Consider the following 17,013-nt stretch of genomic DNA (forward strand, 5'->3'; position numbering starts at 1 on the left):
TTAAATTAATTTATTCAAGATTTTGTATGTACATTCTCATGTATTTATTTTTTACACTTGAACATTTTGTCGGACCCGAAAAACAAACCGAAATCGACCATAAAACATAGGTGCAATTTGGGTCTATGACCCTAAAATATAGGTGCCTTTGGACATGCGGTCTGTATTCGAGTCCTCAATCGGGTGCTCAAAAATACTTGGATTTTTGTGTGTATATTATGTATATTTGGGTATTTCGGATAGATTTTTGGTATTATATATATTTTGTAAGTTTTGGTTTGTGTTTCGATTATAATTTCGGGTTTCAGGTTGTAAAAGTAATGCCAAATCACTTTTTCATTAACAAATGATTTGCTAAAGTGTTTCTATTAAATTTGATTTTGCAAATGTTTGGAACTATGTAATGTAAGATAACACAGTATAATATGATGTATGATATATGCTAATTTAAAAATAAGTGTCGAAAATGTATTTATGTTAATAAAGTTAGTGGATTTAAATAGAATATGACATATCTATAGTATATTCTTTTTTATAATATTTTTAACAATATATGATATATCTTGGTTTTTAAAAGTAAGTTAAAAATATAAGACTATTCAAATTTTGATTTGTTTTAAATTTAAGATGTCTTTAAATAAAGTATATTTTATAAAATATACAGAAATTATGATTGATTTATCCGGACCCAAAAGACATTTAAGCTGTCTCTATATATATATATAAATTATAAAGTCAGTTTAATATTTATATAAGAATACCAAGTAATATATCAAAATTTATAAAATCAATATAATAAGTATATAAGAATATTGAGTAATAAATGATTTATTTAAAATACTGTATAGTTAGAGAAAATAAAAGTAGAACCAAAAATAATAATATACTAGATTTTGACCCGCCCTTTTAGAGGGCGGGACAATCGTTTTGTTTTAAATTTATGCTCGTGTTGGATTTTTCATAAGTGTGTTTAGGCATGAGTATCTGGGTTGAGATCGATTGTCGTTAATAAATTTGGTTTGGTCCGACATACAATATCAACTACGATAACGTACAATCTTACCGACAGATTGCGTGGCAAGCAACCTTTGAGATGGCGGGCATGTTTCTTTTGGCAAGCAATCTTTTTATCGTGCTAAAATGTATATTGTTTGAAAAACGCCTGCGGGTATATTTTTTATTTTTTATTTTTCTAAAATTTAATTTTATATTTATATTTTAATTATAATTCTGCTTTTTTTGTAAATATATTTGTTAAAAAAATTTCTTAAATGATTAGTAAGAATTTTTAATGACTGTATTAAAATAGTTGAACTAAACTTATATCAATAAGTAGTGCTGGGTTTGCGGGTCGACCCGTTCCAACACCGTATACTTCTGGTTTAGGATTCATTGTATATTGCTAAATTTGTGATAAATGTTACAAATAACATATGTTATTTCATAAACTAATCAGATTGAATTGTATCACAATTTTGTAGATTGACAGTTGTGAGGAGACGGACAAATGCTGCATACATAATCCAGGTATGTGAGAGATTTTGACATTAGTTTAAATGAATAGGTGAACTCCTTAGTATTGACCATGAGGAAGTAAAGTTAGTTATATAATATGATAGACACTAAGTTAAACTATGTCGATCTCTTGTTATTTACTCTTGTAAGTTGTAACATAAGGGATATTTGTAATTTAATATTATGTAAGATAGTCATAATAGTATAAGGTGCAATGTATTGTGTTTGCGTTGTTTGAATAATAACAAAAAGAAATCTTTTGTCATGGATTTGGTTAATTGAGAATATTTCTTGGCATATTCCCGATCGTTATGTCAGGGATTCATAATATTTTGTTTCTATAAGATTTCCGATCAATAGTTGTTATTAAATAATTCCATTGTCGATTTTGTATATAATAAATTACATTAGTTAATTATGTTTTGATTTAAAAGCAATGGATGAGTGGAAAATATTTGGAAATCAATAAAAGTAGGGATTTTAGTAAGATAATAAAAGCATTTAAATTAAAAGCATAGAACAAAAATAATTCAGTGGCAGAAAATGGTAAATAAGTACAAAAAGAAGGTCACCTAAAAAAAGGGCATTCTGTTTTAATAGTATTGATTTAGTGAGGTGCAACAATTTTTTGTAAGTGAATTTTTAAGATGATTCTTTATAATAATATAAATAATAATAATAATTGTGGGTGGTCTAGTATAGTTCAAGAAAATATATAAAAATAAGTTGAAACGTTTAAGAAATTACTTAATGTATCATGCATATATTGAAATACATATTTATTCATGTGATAGGGTACCATTGTAAGTGAATTATGCCTGCTTTATTAGAATACACTCAACGGTTATTCTATGTTTTTTTGTTCATGTCATTGTTCTATAGTTCAACGATTGTGAGTCATAAGGTTATCATTTTTTTTGTTTATACGAAGGTGATGAATTAGAATTAATTCTAATAACTTCAAACTTAATTATGATATAGCTATAACATTAAAAAGTGGTTGTCAATATAAGTTAGCAAGGGTCCCACCATATATGTTTCCAAAATCTATCAATTGGAAAAAGATATTCCAAGATTCTAGTTCAACCGATTATATATTTTGAATCTTTAATTAACTAAAGCAATATAAAATAGTACATATTTAGTTACTAAGTCCAACAACCTTGTAAAATATACAGAAACTAGGTGATACCCGCGCCCTGCGCGGAGAGAATTGACTAATAAAAATTATAACTTTTATTCTATAGATATTAGAAAACTAAAAATTATAGTAAAAAATATTACATATTATATAATAAAGATTGGACGAAATTATGCATGTTTATATAAGGTGAACTTTGATTTTTCTTAAAACTTGTGTAATTGATTAGATGTAACATCTGAATATTTTTGTGGAAGTAAATCTATAAGAGTAAAAAAAAGATCTATATAAAATTAGTTATGAATTTAAAATAAAACAAAACACATGCAATTTGATTTCATAATATAAATTATGAGTATAAAATAAAACGAAACATATGCAATAGAATAATAAAATATGAAAAGAAAAAATTATTAAAAATAAATAAAAAATGTTTTCAAAAAATATCTTCAGAATTATTTATTTGCAATCCTATAAAGAAATAAAAAAAGGTATCAGCTTACCAAATTCACTAAACGAAATGATATACTTCTTTCAGAAAGCATCAATAGCACTCATTGTCTTTGCGTGTTTTAAAATTTGTAGATTGTAATACAGTACAAGAAAGTTTAGTATGATATATTGTAATAATTAACATGATTTAGCTCATGATAATTGTATCAATCAAATATATTACATGGCAAGATTAATGGCAGAAAATACCTACAATTTTCGTGTAAAATGTTTAATTGGTCTCAAAAATTTCAATATATTAGTAGTAACTTTCATATATTAACTTAAATCAATGCATATTGATTAATATTATATTAGTTTCCTAATTTTTCAATAGCATTAATTATGATTAAACGTAAAATTAGCAAAAAAATCAAGTAACTATAGAAATAAAACATTATTGGATTTGATATTAAAAGATTTCACTAAATCTCCTATTTATTTAAATTATAAGGTAGATTCCCTATTTATTTACTTAAATTCTAATTTTTTCAATAGAATAATTATGATAAAACGTAAAACTAACAAAAGAAATCAAGTAAATATAGAAGTAAAACACTATTGGATTTGATATTAAAAGACGTATTCAGATCTCATATTTATTTAAATTATAAAGTTGATTCCCTATTTTTGGAATAGCATTAATTATGATTAAACATAAAATTAGCAAAAAAATAAAGTAAATATAGAAACAAAATATTATTGGATTTGATATTAAAAGACGTCACCAAATCTCCTATTTATTTAAATTATATGGTTGATTTCCTGTTTATTTACTTAAATTAAATAACTTAGTCATATATAATAAGATTATATATACATACATATATATTTTATGTTTGAATATACAAACATTTATTTCAATGACGAAAACATATTCTAAAAGTTAAGGCGATATCAGCTTCAACACTTTTTAATTTAAAATTAGTACAATACATTATCTACTCCCTAATTAATTTGCATTGTAACACAAATAGTACAACATATGTATCCAACATATTACATTAAACATAGCTAAAATTGTAGAAACTCACATTAGAATCAATGAGAACCATTTCAATGATGATTTGAGAAGCAGAGTGTGGTGTGGAGATGTGCTTTGGGCACCGTATTTATATACGTCATGGAAGAAAGTTTAGGGTTAACCAGCTTTGTGAAACCGTCATAATTATTTTTGTTCACAAATTAATATTACATAACTTGCGCTCTAATTTTTGGCTAAAACATGCCTAAACTATCGAATGCTAATAAATTAAGGCAAACAAAAATCAATTCCCAATGTATCTTTTTTTTATATGAACCTAATTGACAAAAATTATCTTTATTTATTGATTCAAAAACTGACACCTAAATTGATTCCACAAATTTAATATATGAATTTATTACCAAGATTTCAAATTGATTCACAAAATCAATCAACCATTAGTCAATCAAAATTTTTGACTCCATGTAACAATCATTTATTGTTTACGGCCAAACGTAAACATATGATATAGTTTCGTATGTAATATAGAAAATATATACATAGGCATAGATATAGATTTCTGAAGGCAACGTTTTTAGCAAACAACAAATACATTTCATGTTTGAATATACAAACATTTATTTCAATGACGAAAACATATTCTAAAAATTTTGACTCCACAAAATAATCAAAATTGTTTTTTCGTTCTCTATTACCGTTGACTCCAAAACAATATTATATCAAGGACGTTTATGTTCGTTCTCTAATAATGTTGCAGTAAAATAAAAAAAACCGAAACATATTCTTTTTTGTTATTTTGTTCATCACAGAACCTAAGTAATCATGAAGTCTCAAATTAATATTCTTGAAACGTATGTGATCTTGAAACGTATGTGATAAACAAAAAAAATGTTTTATATTGTAAACACAAATATAAGAAAACCATATGGGATATATAGTATTTTATTACAATAACGAAATCATTTATAATATATGTTTTATCATATTATGTAGACGGAATGTATATGTAATTAAGGAGCATTTAGTTTTGTTATCTAATAATTAGAAAGCATATAGTATATTATGTGAAGCTACAATTTAATGATCAATGGCACTATATGTAATTAGTCTAGTAAAAAGATGGCTTTTAATAAAAGGGTGTGAGAATGATTATGGTGTTGCCACATAGGAAATGTCACACTTGTAATAAACACATGAATTAAAGGTTTCTTTTAAAATGGTCTCCTCAAATAATAGAAAGAGGATTATGATTGATTTATCCGGACCCAGAAGACATTTAAGCTGTCTATATATATATATATATATAAAAATATATATATATATATATATATAAATTATAAAGTCAGTTTAATATTTATATAAGAATACCAAGTAATATATCAAAATTTATAAAATCAATATAATAAGTATATAAGAATATTGAGTAATAAATGATTTTATTTAAAATACTGTATAGTTAGAGAAAATAAAAGTAGAACCAAAAATAATAATATATTTAGTGAGGTGCAACAATTTTTTGTAAGTGAATTTTTAAGATGATTCTTTATAATAATATAAATAATAATAACAATTGTGGGTGGTCTAGTATAGTTCAAGAAAATATATAAAAATAAGTTGAAACAATTAAGAAATTACTTAATGTATCATGCATATATTGAAATACATATTTATTCATGTGATAGAGTACCATTATAAGTGAACTATGCCTGCTTCATTAGAATACGTTCAACGGTATTCTATGTTTTTTTGTTCATGTCATTGTTCTATGGTTCAACGATTGTGAGTCATAAGGTTATCATTTTTTTTTTGTTTATACGAAGGTGATGAATTATAATTTATTCTAATAACTTCAAACTTAATTATGATATAGCTATAACATTAAAAAGTGGTTGTCAATATAAGTTAGTAAGGGTCCCACCATATATGTTTCCAAAATCTAACAATTGGAAAAAGATATTTCAAGATTCTAATTCAACCGATTATATATTTTGAATCTTTGATTAACTAAAGCAATATAAAATAATACATATTTAGTTAAAAGGTCCAACAACCTTGTATAAGTAGATTTTTTCTGTTTTAATAGTATAGATGGTCAAATCTCTAAAGGATAATTTACTAATTGTTTTGATACGGTATTAACTTTTTCTTAAAAAAGAAACTTAATAAAAATAAGATCTGGTTTCAAACAATTATTGTTCTCGAATCCCTGGAAATGTAATAAGGTCCAAATTGCAAGAACATTTCAGTTCAAAAAAAAAAATTATGCACTTAATAATTTATAATAAACCAAATGCATTAACAATGAGTAGAGAGCACTTGAATCTATTTTACTAAACATTATAACTGAGAAAACATGGTCTCAAACTAAACTTTGAACATGTATAAACATAAGTTTGTTGCATAATAATGAACTTTTAACAAGATCATATGATCGTCGACTTACTCAAAAAGAAAACTTATTGGAAGTGGTTACTGTTGTCTTGTTGTTCTCTTCAACACAAAGCATGTTATTTGTTTCCACACTGTTCCAAACTTTCCTTTAAGTTGAAACAGAGAGGCTTAGGGAAAGAGTTTCATCAGAGACCCGCGCTTGGGTCACCAGAGTTTGCAGCCACGATACCAACTTCTTTGGCGGACGTTCCTTCTTCCGGAAAAGCAATTGAGTCGCCATTTAAGCCGTCAACAATCTCATCAATCTTCTTAAACTGGTATGGCCACCTGCTGTTATACAGAAACTGCCTCAGATCGAACCTGTTGTCCTCTGGAGAGTAACTCTGCAACAAGAGAACCCTATGAGTTTTTCTCTCACTCGTGACAGTTTCATAACATGTGTAAGACAAATTTCTGTTAAGTAGCAGTACCTCAGCGTGGTAGGACGGTGTGAGGACAGTCATCTTGTGTCGATTGATGGAATAATACTTGAAGAAGTACTTCACTTTCTCAGCTACTTCTGCTGGGCTTAGCTTTGTTCCCCACTTGTAACATAGATTCTGCAGAATCATTACATAATAATTTCAGTTTCACTGTATCATGGTAACATTTGTCTAAAATGATCAGAGATCAAACCTTGAACATGGAAACTGGGCCACACCGGAAAATCTTCCTCATTCTTCCATACACTGAAAGCTCTTCATATGTCATTCCCATGTCGACTTCATCAAGCTGTTTCACAACACAAGATGCCTGAATAAACGCTTCAGCTATAGATAGGACTGGGATTTTGAATCAAACCGAAATTTTCCAGTTAGTTCGGTTCGATTTGGTAGAGTTTGGTTTTGGTTGGTTTTGGTTCGGTTTAGCATTCGGTTCTTCGGTTTTCTATAAAAAATAAAAAAAAATAACCAAACTATACCCAAAAAACCCAAACCGAACTAACCAAATTTCAAACCCAACTAACCGATTTAACAAAATTGATCTCAAAAACTTTGGTAGGATTTTCAAAACCGAACTAACCGAATACCAAACTTTATTTTATTTTGGGTTAGTTCAGTAAGATTTATGTTTAACCGAACTACCCGATCTGAAGGCCTAATAGAGATTCACAACCAGTTTTGCTATTACCTGCGAATAGTCAGAACGAATGGGCTCAAGCTCAGCTGTTGGTGGAGCAGCTTCTATGTCAGCCAAGGATTGATAACCGAGATTGGTTGCAGCCCATCTTAAGAACAACCTCAGATCCTGTTTACTGATACTCCCTATGGGGTTTATGTCTGCTGAGCTACAATCATACTGTTTCAACCAAAAATAATGAATTTCATTAACAAACTTATAGGGAATTGAGATGTAGCTACAAGTACTCATCACCTTTGTTAGGTAACCACGAAGTCCTTCATCAACGTTGGAGCTGCCTAGAACAAGGTAAAAGCCTGGTTTGCTATGAACCCAAGGCAAGAGAGACGCTAACATAAATGCTAACACCATTCTCATCCGTGCTTGAATGTTCTGCAACCCAAGATTCTCAACGTTTGATCCTCCATCAACCTGTACACAAAACCCATAACCATTTCATTATATGATCAAGTTTGAGTTGTTCTAACTGTTTATGTGGGCAGTGTGAGCACTTAACCTTATAACGTGGACGCATGCCAGTAACCGTTTGAAATAAAGTTAGTACCGCAGAGACAACGCCATCTATGCAAACATCAAGATGCCATGCACCGATCTCGTCTGCCAGCTGCTTTGCACGCATTTTTGTCGCCTCAGAACTGCACAATTAAAGAGAGATCTCAATAAGCAAAAGGTTTCATGTTTGGTGCAGTCGTATCTTCTTTGATACCTGTTTTCAGATCCCATAAAGACAGTGTAAAATATTCTCTTGGCGAACTCTTTGCTATCAGTAGGAAACTCTCCATCAACATAATTCCCAATCCGTTTCGCATCAGTTTTCACTTGCTCATCTCCATTTGCAATCTCTACACGAGAAAGAAGAAGATATCAACAGCATCATCAAAGTCTCTTCAGACACACAGTCTGAACATACCTTTAACAACAAGCTGGCACATGCAGCCAACAATAGCCGCCACAGAAGAGCTGTCTGCTCCACCAGAAAGGGGAAGCAAGAACCCTGAAGCGCCGCTTCTTCTCAAATAGTCCCATAGCCAGCAAGCAGGACCAAAGGCTATCTCTTCTTGTGGAGAGTGGTACATAATCTATATACTAACAAGTATCACATTTGGAAACTTTTTAAAGATATAGGAAGCAGAGGAGGATTGAGAACCTTCTTCGGACTGCTTAGTGTCATTTTTAGGTTGAAGGACTGTGTCAGCTTAGAGGGCACGTATACTGAAGATACTTTCACCTTACAACTTGCTTGTTCCTGAAAACTACTTATAGATCCGCGAAGACTAGCAACCTTTCCAAAAACAAAGAAAGCAAGATGGTCATATATATCATTAAAAAAGAATGTAAATCCAGAGATGATACCGCATCTAGATCCACTTGGGAAGTGATGACCTCAACGTCTTTCAACGAGAACTGTGAGCCTTGAGCTACAACATCCCCGTTTACAACAATGCATGCACATCCATCTTGCAATTGGGTTAAAACAAAACAAATCAAGATGATCACTAAGACTACTCAAAAACGAAGATTTTAATCCTCCAAGGTTCTTTGAGCAAACCGTAGTATAAGCGGCCACCATCGCATCCTTGTTGATTACTGTACATATAAACCCCACCACGAGCGTGAGTAGCCCCCATGAAAGCATTCAAACGAATATCAAGCTTTCTTAGCTGGTGATGACTCCCACTCGCATTCATAAACACCTCCACGCCGTTCAGCGCAAGCTCAGCATGAGGAGGGACTGGACTAAACAGTTCCTCACAGACTTCAGCTGCAACAGCTCTGGTAAAGAAATATAACAGCTGATAAGGTTTAGAGTCATTGACACAGTTATTGAAAGGAAGCATCAGTACTCAAAAAACTCACGTGTCGATAAACTGGATGTAACCATAACCAAAAGGGACTGATTCCTGTGACAAGGCCTCTGAGATTTCAATAGGGAGATGAAACTCCTCGAGCTCTCCTCTCTGTTTCCAAGCAGTGAACCACCTCAGCTCCCTGTAGTTCCCATCGTTTGCGAGGCACATCTTTGGTCGGATCATGATGATTCTCCTGTTCATACAGAGAACCTGACAGTTGTACCGTTCTGCTCCTTTGATCACAGGCATTCCTATGCTACACAGTATATCATCCGTCCAGTCACCAAGCAGCAATTCCTTCAAACACTCCCACCTAACAAAGAACATATTCATTGAGAAAAATGTGTAAAAAAACATGATCCAGAGGAACTAAAGGAGAAGGAATTTTACGCGTGAGTGACGGTGTCTAGCTCCAAGAAGTGATCCTCACAGCCATAACCAGTGACCTCGAGCTCAGGACCGAGCCTGATGACAGCACCGGAAGCCTTTGCTTGGACAATGGAGGTCTTGATGTTCTTCATGTTGCATTCGAAGTCCATGGCCCATTGGTTCAAGTTACACGTGGCCACTTTCAACAGCCTCATCTTCGTTTCTCAAGTAGACAAGTAGTGTGATAGTAACAGTTTTAGAGAAGGATCAAAGCAAAACACTCCTATCCAATAAAAGTTTGGCCCTTTATGGTTTTCTATGAGATAATAATATGATAACTAACATTCAAAGAGAAAGAGATGCAATAATGATCAACGCACCTTTTGGAATGGAATCTCTGAGAGCTCAAATTCCAATCTGATCACACAAATCAGAGAAATGCCAATAAAGCAATTTTATAATCAAATTTCAAAGTCCAACAATTGATGAAAGTGTCAAACAAGGAACATCGTCTCCCACCTTTTTTCTGCGTATCGAAGACTCAAAAGTGTTCCTTCTCTACTTGAGAACCATTCATAGCGTTGATTTGAAGAAGAAGACGAATCACTCGTACACGGCGGGTTGATCTCGCTTTAATGGGCCACAAATGAGCTCATTTAAAAGCCCATTTTGTTTAAAGAATCACATTTTCTCGTAGTAGTCTACTTCCACGGCGGGTTTGATCTTACTTCAGATGGGCCAGTAATGGGCTCAACTAAAAAGCCCATTTTGTTTGATGACTTTAACCTCCCCTTAATATTTTCGTCGGCGTTTAGTGGAAACGTTCACCGATCATCACTCTCTCCGTCCTAGCTCTCTGTTTTTTTTTTCAGGTACGCGGCAAAATCTTCTAACCTCTTCTATTTCTTCTCTTCTTGAAATCTGATTCGACCTAATTTCATCGTCTCCAATCGTGTTCGAGGTGAGATATTTATGCCGGGGATCTCTAGATTCTAAGTAGAGTATTAGATATGTTTCCGCACAGATCTGTTTTTTACTAGACTGTTCACGGTTTGATAATACGACGTCGTTTAAAAATCAGGCAAGTAGTGAGATCGGAGGGATGGATCAGTTCGCGGGAGGCAATTGGTCGATGATCCCCAACGTTCAGGCGCAGGGTAGCTTCGGTACACCCACCAATCAAGACCATCTATTCCTCCAGCAACAACAACAACAGCCACAACAGTTTCATCAACAACAAACCCAGCAGCAGTTCCAGCCACAGCAACAGCAACAACAACAAGAGATGCAGTTCCAGCAATTCCAGCAACAACAACAGTTCATTCAACAGCAGCAGTTCCATCACCAGCAGCACCGTCTGCTACATTCTCCTATCCAGCAGCAGCAGCCGCAATCGTCTTTGCAGTCCCCTCCGCCGCCGCAACAGACGATGGTTCATACTCCGCAATCTATGATGCATACACCGCAGCAGCAGCAGCAGTTGGTGCATACTCCGCAGCAATCGGTTCAGACTCCGCAGCAGCACCAGTCTTTAGCTTCTCATTTCCATCTCTATCCTGTAAAGCAACCAAACCAAATTATCCAGTTTTTTTTATGGGAATTGTTGGGTGTCTAATGTATATGGTATTTGCAGTTGGTGGAGAAACTATCAGATGCTGTTGAAACAGGAACACGAGATCAGAACTCTGATGCTCTGGTTTGGTTTCTTTCCTTGTCTCTAACAAAGATGATCTAGGTCTTTGTTTGAGGTTTCTGTCTAGGGTTTTTGAATGTTGAATTGTGTATGTGTGGAATTGCAGGTGAGTGAATTGAACGGCCATTTTGATAAGTGCCAGCAGCTGTTGAATTCGATTTCAGGATCCCTTGGATCCAAAACTACTATGGTAATGAACCAATGGTTTTTGTTTCTCTCTGTTTGGTCTGATATCATCATTTGACATGTGCTTTTGGGAAGGTATTTTACTGATGATGTATGTGTGTTTTTTTAATAGACTGTTGACGGCCAAAAGAGGAATCTAGAAGAAAGTGAGCAATTACTTCAACAAAGAAGGTAAAGTTCTGCAAAACTGTCACGACATATCATTTGTCTTTTGATTGACCAGATATTTCTTCTTACACTTTGTCTCATTAAATTCTTTGGTTAGGGACTTGATTATGGAATATAGAAAATCTATTGAAGACCTTGTCAAGATTGAGCCTTAGTTCCAGATCTCTCGCTTAGATGTGGTGTATCTTTATTTACGTCTACTCTACACTTGTAGCTTTCTAATAAAAGACCAAGATTTGTAATCAGTGAACCACTTTTTAATTCAAAGAATAATAATGGAAATGTTTTTTTTTTCTTCTTTTTGGTTTCTTTCAAAATATTACAATAGAACAAGTGATCATGTGTTTTTTTGTCTACATAACTCTTGGATCAAATTTTAAATCTTGTTCTGTGAACGTACAAGACATACACCAACACTTCTATACTCTTGGCACCTGTTACAAACATTCTACTAATTGCATAGATGGAAATTCAAGCATTCTAGTAAAGTTCCACAATGAAATTTGAAAGAACATGTACCGAGCTGTTACTAAGTTCTGCTGAGATGTCTAGTTGCACCCACATGGCTTTGGCAACGAGGTAGACAACAACAAAAAGAAAAGCCTATGTATAGAGGATTTCTGTCATGAGTTGTATAATAGTAAGTTCAATGGAAAAGCAATCACAATGTTTAAAGATAACATGTAAAGAGTCATAAACTCTTTGAAATAACTAAGGCAACCATTGCACATGGAGGTGGCTGATAAGCTACAACAATGCTATTTCAGGAAGAGAAAGAAGGATAACAAGATCTCAAGTGATGACCTGGAAGATTGGGAAGCTACAACGCAAGTGCTGACTCTCAACATAACTTCAATCAAATTACCAAGTAATTTTCAGTTAAATTTGGGTCTGATCCCGGTTTGGATTTTTTGGTCCGGTAGAATGCTTTAATCGTAATGCTTCAACCAAGCTCAATAATTTGGGCTTTGTTAATCCGAACCAACCTGGGTCTTTATGAAGGCCCAATAGATGCCGTGCCGACTCGCCGAATTACTGCTTAAATTTAAAAAAGCAAATATTAAAAGAGAAATCGATTTTATAGCTCTTCCTCTCGTCATTTGTCCTCTTCTTCCTCTCTCAGACCAGACAGAAGCTGTCTTTTATCCGAAGAATATAGGGTTTTCATTTCTCTCGTATAATCCAAATCGTCGAAACCCTAATACATCTACATCAGGTTATTCATCTCTCCCTTTTTCTTTTCCAATACTCAATTCCATGATTCTTGGATCGATTAGAGTTTTTGTAGATGATTTCTATTCTCTCTGATCTGGATAAGATCTTCAATATTTTGTGTATACGCTTCATGGATCGCGCTTAATTTTCGTTTTTTTCTTTTCTGAGTTGACTCCAAAATCGAAATCAATTTCAGATCCGATGATCACGAGCTTTCACTTTCATGTTCTGCAATGAAATCACTTGTCTTAATTCGAATTTTCATGTCCTTTTCTCACAGGCTCTAGCATCCTTGTCGAGTTTGCTCCCTTGTTTCAACCAAGGTTCATGTCAGATCTTGAAGTTCAAGTCCCCACTGCCTTTGGTAAATCTTTCACCTGAATTAAACACACACCTTTGCGGTTGAAATTGTTGTGAATATAGAAAAGTGTTTTTTTTTGTTCTTGTTAAATGGATTCGGGAAGCTAATTTTAATTTTATTATTGTTTGTTTGTTGGTGATATGTTAAGATCCGTTTGCTGATGCAAATGCTGAGGACGCTGGAGCTGGAGCTGGAACAAAGGAATACGTGCACATACGTGTTCAGCAGCGTAATGGTAGAAAAAGCCTGACCACTGTCCAGGGCCTTAAGAAAGAGTATAGCTATACTAAGATCCTTAAAGACCTTAAGAAAGAGTTCTGCTGCAATGGCACTGTCGTCCAGGACTCTGAACTAGGACAGGTCTGTGTCTCTGTGTGTTTCGAGATCCCTTTTTATTACATCTGTCTACTAGGCAAAGTTTGTTCTAGCTCTTGTGGGTTTCTAAACAAGAAATACTAGTTCTGATGCATACTTTTTGCTGGCAAGATCAAATTTTAATATATAGATGAACATTTAGATTTGAAAGTTGAACCTTTTAGAGTATATACTTTATCATGAGTTGAGAATTTTTCAATAAATTGTAGGTTATTCAGCTTCAAGGTGATCAGAGGAAGAACGTCTCTACTTTCCTTGTTCAGGTAGTTACTCTTGTTTTTTTGTACTTTTGTGGTTTGTTTATAGCAGAAGATCTTGTATTCTGATCTTAAGAATGTTGTTGAACCAGGCTGGTCTTGTGAAGAAGGATAACATCAAGATCCATGGTTTTTGAGCAAACTCTATATACTTGTTGTTGTTGGTCATCATTGCACAACGAGTTGAATTTGCGGAATCAATCATTCCTTCTCAAAGGCAGCACTATAAACAATCACTTATGTATTATTAATGCTTGTCAGAAAAATTAAATGGTTTGCTTATGAGCGGATATAACAAATATATGAACTTTTCATTTGCGTTTGTAGTGTGAGATCATCAATAAAACTGTGCATTGAGTGCAAAATAAAGTTGGACCGGATTAGAGAAGGTTTACGGTTTGCTGCTTAAACCAAAACGCGGTCCAAACTGGGGTTCGATCCATTTGCTCTGTGCGTGTGTACTTCATGAACTGTAATTTATAGAAAATTATAACAAAAAGCATTAACACTATGGTTAACGATATAATCAGTACTTGAATTTTACTATTGCAAGTATTAAGACAAATAACAAATATCACAAAAAAAACGATTCGTTTTGATATTGTTCGTTACTTGTTTAACGACCGAAAATGATAACTAAATCAATAAAACCAAAGTCCTGAGAAGTAACCATATATCGAATATATGTATTTTGTTACTTCTTCCTTTTAGTATTAGGTACAAATATTTTACTTGAAATGATTCTCGTGTTTTTACCAAATCGAATAAACAAAACAAATTTTCATAACCTTCTCTAATAGGATATTATTTATTGAGTACTTACAAAATTGGAAATATATCTAAATAATATATAAGTACTTATAAGTAGTAAGTAATCGAACACTAATATATTTTGGACAACGAGGACTTGTTTTCGACAAGTTAAATATAAGTCCAAAAATTCATCAATCATTTAAGATAAGTCAAGTATCAAGTATAACTAAAAAATCAAGTACTCACCTTGCACTAACCCCTAATAATTTGTATTAATCGAAGGAATATTCTTTACCTTTTATCTCAGTGCTGAATAGAGAAAGTTGGTTTATGCAAATAGATTACTTCTTACAAAATTGGAAATATATCCAAATAATTCATAAGTACTTATAAGTAGGAAGTACTCGAACAAGGTAATTAACTTGCAAATAATCTAATCTATTAAAACTGAAGTACAAAAATAAAATAATCCTTAGTTTTCCTCAAAAATTACATACCTATGCCACTGAATTAATTAACACCATATCAAATCAAATCTGTGAGTTAATATTTTCACTTTTAAACTAAAAAACGTATCTCCACATATATAGCTATTAATTGTACTTAGTCAATTTCACTTTTCTTATCAAGTAGATTATACTTTAACGATTTTAGATATTTACATATGACTATTTATATATATTATCAATTATTTAAACCAACTTAAAAGTATCAGATATATTCTGGAGGTTTTTAAATACATTAAATCTAAAATATATATAAGTATATAAATCTATTTCGAATATGTTTGGGTATCCGAAATATTTTGATTCGAATCGGATTCGGTTTCAGTTCTCTAAATTCCAAAATTTTGATTAATTTAGATATTTAATCAATTTTGATTCGGGTTTGGTACTTCTTTTTGGATCGGGATCGGTTCGATTTTTTGGATTCGGATTTTCTTGCAACTCTAATATTGACATGGAAAATAGATAACAACATATTTTATAGAAAATACACCCGCACGGGCGTGCGGGTCAAAATCTAGTATATTTTGAATAAGAAGTACTTGTTTATGATAAGTCAAATACAAGTCCAAAAATTTATCACTCGTTCGTTCAAGGTAAACGAATCATCAAGTATACTTAAAAAAAAAAAAAAAAACAAGTATACCTAATGATTTGTACTAATGGAACGAATATTCTTTACCTTTTACCTTAGAACAAAACTTAGCTTCACCCCCTAAACTGAACCTCTACATTCACCCACCAATAGGAATTAGTTAATTGAGATTTGATATCTTTTAAAAAAAGAAACCAAGTAATAAAAATTTAATAAAATAAAATTATGTTTTTAGATAAATAAAAAATAGTAGCAATTATAATTTTTTCTTTTTAATATTGATAAATCCGTCAGAAAATACTAAATCCTAAACCCTAAATTCTAAATACTAAGCCCTAAACACTTGGAAAAGCCTGAACCCTTAGGCAAATCCTATACCCTAAATCGTTAATCTTAAACCCTAAACCATAAACCCTTAATCATAAACCATAATATTAAATCCTAAATTCTAAACACGAAATCCTAAACCCTAAACTCTTTGACAAATATTAAATCATAAACCCTTAATCCTAAACCATAAACCATTTTAGAATTTAGGATTTAGGGTTTAGTATTAGGGGTTATGATTTAGGGTTTAGGGATTAGGATTTAGTTTATGATTTAAGGTTTGGTTTAAATTTAAGGGTTTAGGGTATAGGATTTTTCCAAGGGTTCAGGCTTTTCCCAAGGGTTTAGGGTTTAGTATTTAAAGTTTAAGGTTTAGGGTTTAGAATTTAGGGTTTAGGGTTTAGTATTTTCTGGCGGATTTATCAATATTAAAAAAAAATATTTTTGATAATTGTTACTATTTTTTATTTATCTAAAAATATAATTTTATTTCATTAAATTCTTAGTACTTGATTTCCTTTTTTAAGAGATATCAAATCTCAATTAACTAATTCCTATTGGTGGATGAATGTAGAGGTTCACATTAGGAGGTGAAGCTAAGTTTTGTTCTTTACCTTAGTGCTGAGTAGAGAAAATTGCTTTATGTAAATAGATT

The 17,013-nt window shown here is 32.2% G+C and overlaps 3 protein-coding genes and 1 pseudogene across 6 annotated transcripts; 3 read left to right on the forward strand and 1 right to left on the reverse strand.

Annotated features, from left to right (window-relative positions):
- Positions 1 to 6,443: 6,443 nt before the first annotated feature.
- On the reverse strand, positions 6,444 to 10,548 carry LOC108822866 (glutamine-dependent NAD(+) synthetase). 3 transcript variants are annotated; one of them, XM_018596055.2, is made up of 15 exons: positions 10,442 to 10,548; positions 10,303 to 10,339; positions 9,944 to 10,137; positions 9,561 to 9,866; positions 9,253 to 9,476; positions 9,057 to 9,160; positions 8,851 to 8,985; positions 8,614 to 8,782; positions 8,410 to 8,545; positions 8,200 to 8,338; positions 7,938 to 8,114; positions 7,695 to 7,862; positions 7,200 to 7,295; positions 6,995 to 7,123; positions 6,444 to 6,907 (listed from the first exon to the last, which is right to left on the reverse strand). In XM_018596055.2, exons 3-15 carry the CDS (start codon positions 10,135 to 10,137, stop codon positions 6,710 to 6,712), a joined length of 2,175 nt encoding a protein of 724 aa, XP_018451557.2. In that variant the 5' UTR covers positions 10,303 to 10,339; positions 10,442 to 10,548; the 3' UTR covers positions 6,444 to 6,709. The 3 variants fall into 3 exon arrangements, with proteins under 3 accessions (XP_018451557.2, XP_018451556.2, XP_018451558.2); XM_018596054.2 differs by having other exon boundaries at positions 9,944 to 10,205; positions 10,442 to 10,542; XM_018596056.2 differs by lacking the exon at positions 10,442 to 10,548 and having other exon boundaries at positions 9,944 to 10,145; positions 10,303 to 10,321.
- Positions 10,549 to 10,730: 182 nt separating this feature from the next.
- LOC130494269 (mediator of RNA polymerase II transcription subunit 9) lies at positions 10,731 to 12,266 on the forward strand. Of its 2 annotated transcripts, none has more exons than XM_056992451.1 (6): positions 10,731 to 10,794; positions 11,004 to 11,480; positions 11,556 to 11,618; positions 11,722 to 11,805; positions 11,914 to 11,972; positions 12,067 to 12,266. In XM_056992451.1, the coding sequence occupies exons 2-6, from the start codon at positions 11,025 to 11,027 to the stop codon at positions 12,122 to 12,124; spliced, it is 720 nt and encodes a 239-aa protein (XP_056848431.1). In that variant the 5' UTR covers positions 10,731 to 10,794; positions 11,004 to 11,024; the 3' UTR covers positions 12,125 to 12,266. The 2 variants fall into 2 exon arrangements, with proteins under 2 accessions (XP_056848431.1, XP_056848430.1); XM_056992450.1 differs by having other exon boundaries at positions 10,734 to 10,883.
- A 767-nt stretch (positions 12,267 to 13,033) lies between these two features.
- LOC108819190 (protein translation factor SUI1 homolog 2) lies at positions 13,034 to 14,499 on the forward strand. Its single transcript, XM_018592185.2, has 5 exons — positions 13,034 to 13,185; positions 13,465 to 13,548; positions 13,694 to 13,905; positions 14,130 to 14,183; positions 14,270 to 14,499. Exons 2-5 carry the CDS (start codon positions 13,512 to 13,514, stop codon positions 14,312 to 14,314), a joined length of 348 nt encoding a protein of 115 aa, XP_018447687.1. The 5' UTR covers positions 13,034 to 13,185; positions 13,465 to 13,511; the 3' UTR covers positions 14,315 to 14,499.
- Positions 14,500 to 16,922: 2,423 nt separating this feature from the next.
- The window catches only part of LOC130499106 (phospholipid-transporting ATPase 6-like), a 4,521-nt pseudogene continuing 4,430 nt past the window's right edge, over positions 16,923 to 17,013 (forward strand).

Source organism: Raphanus sativus, chromosome 8 (genome assembly GCF_000801105.2).
Source record: "Raphanus sativus cultivar WK10039 chromosome 8, ASM80110v3, whole genome shotgun sequence".
Lineage (NCBI taxonomy): Eukaryota > Viridiplantae > Streptophyta > Magnoliopsida > Brassicales > Brassicaceae > Raphanus > Raphanus sativus.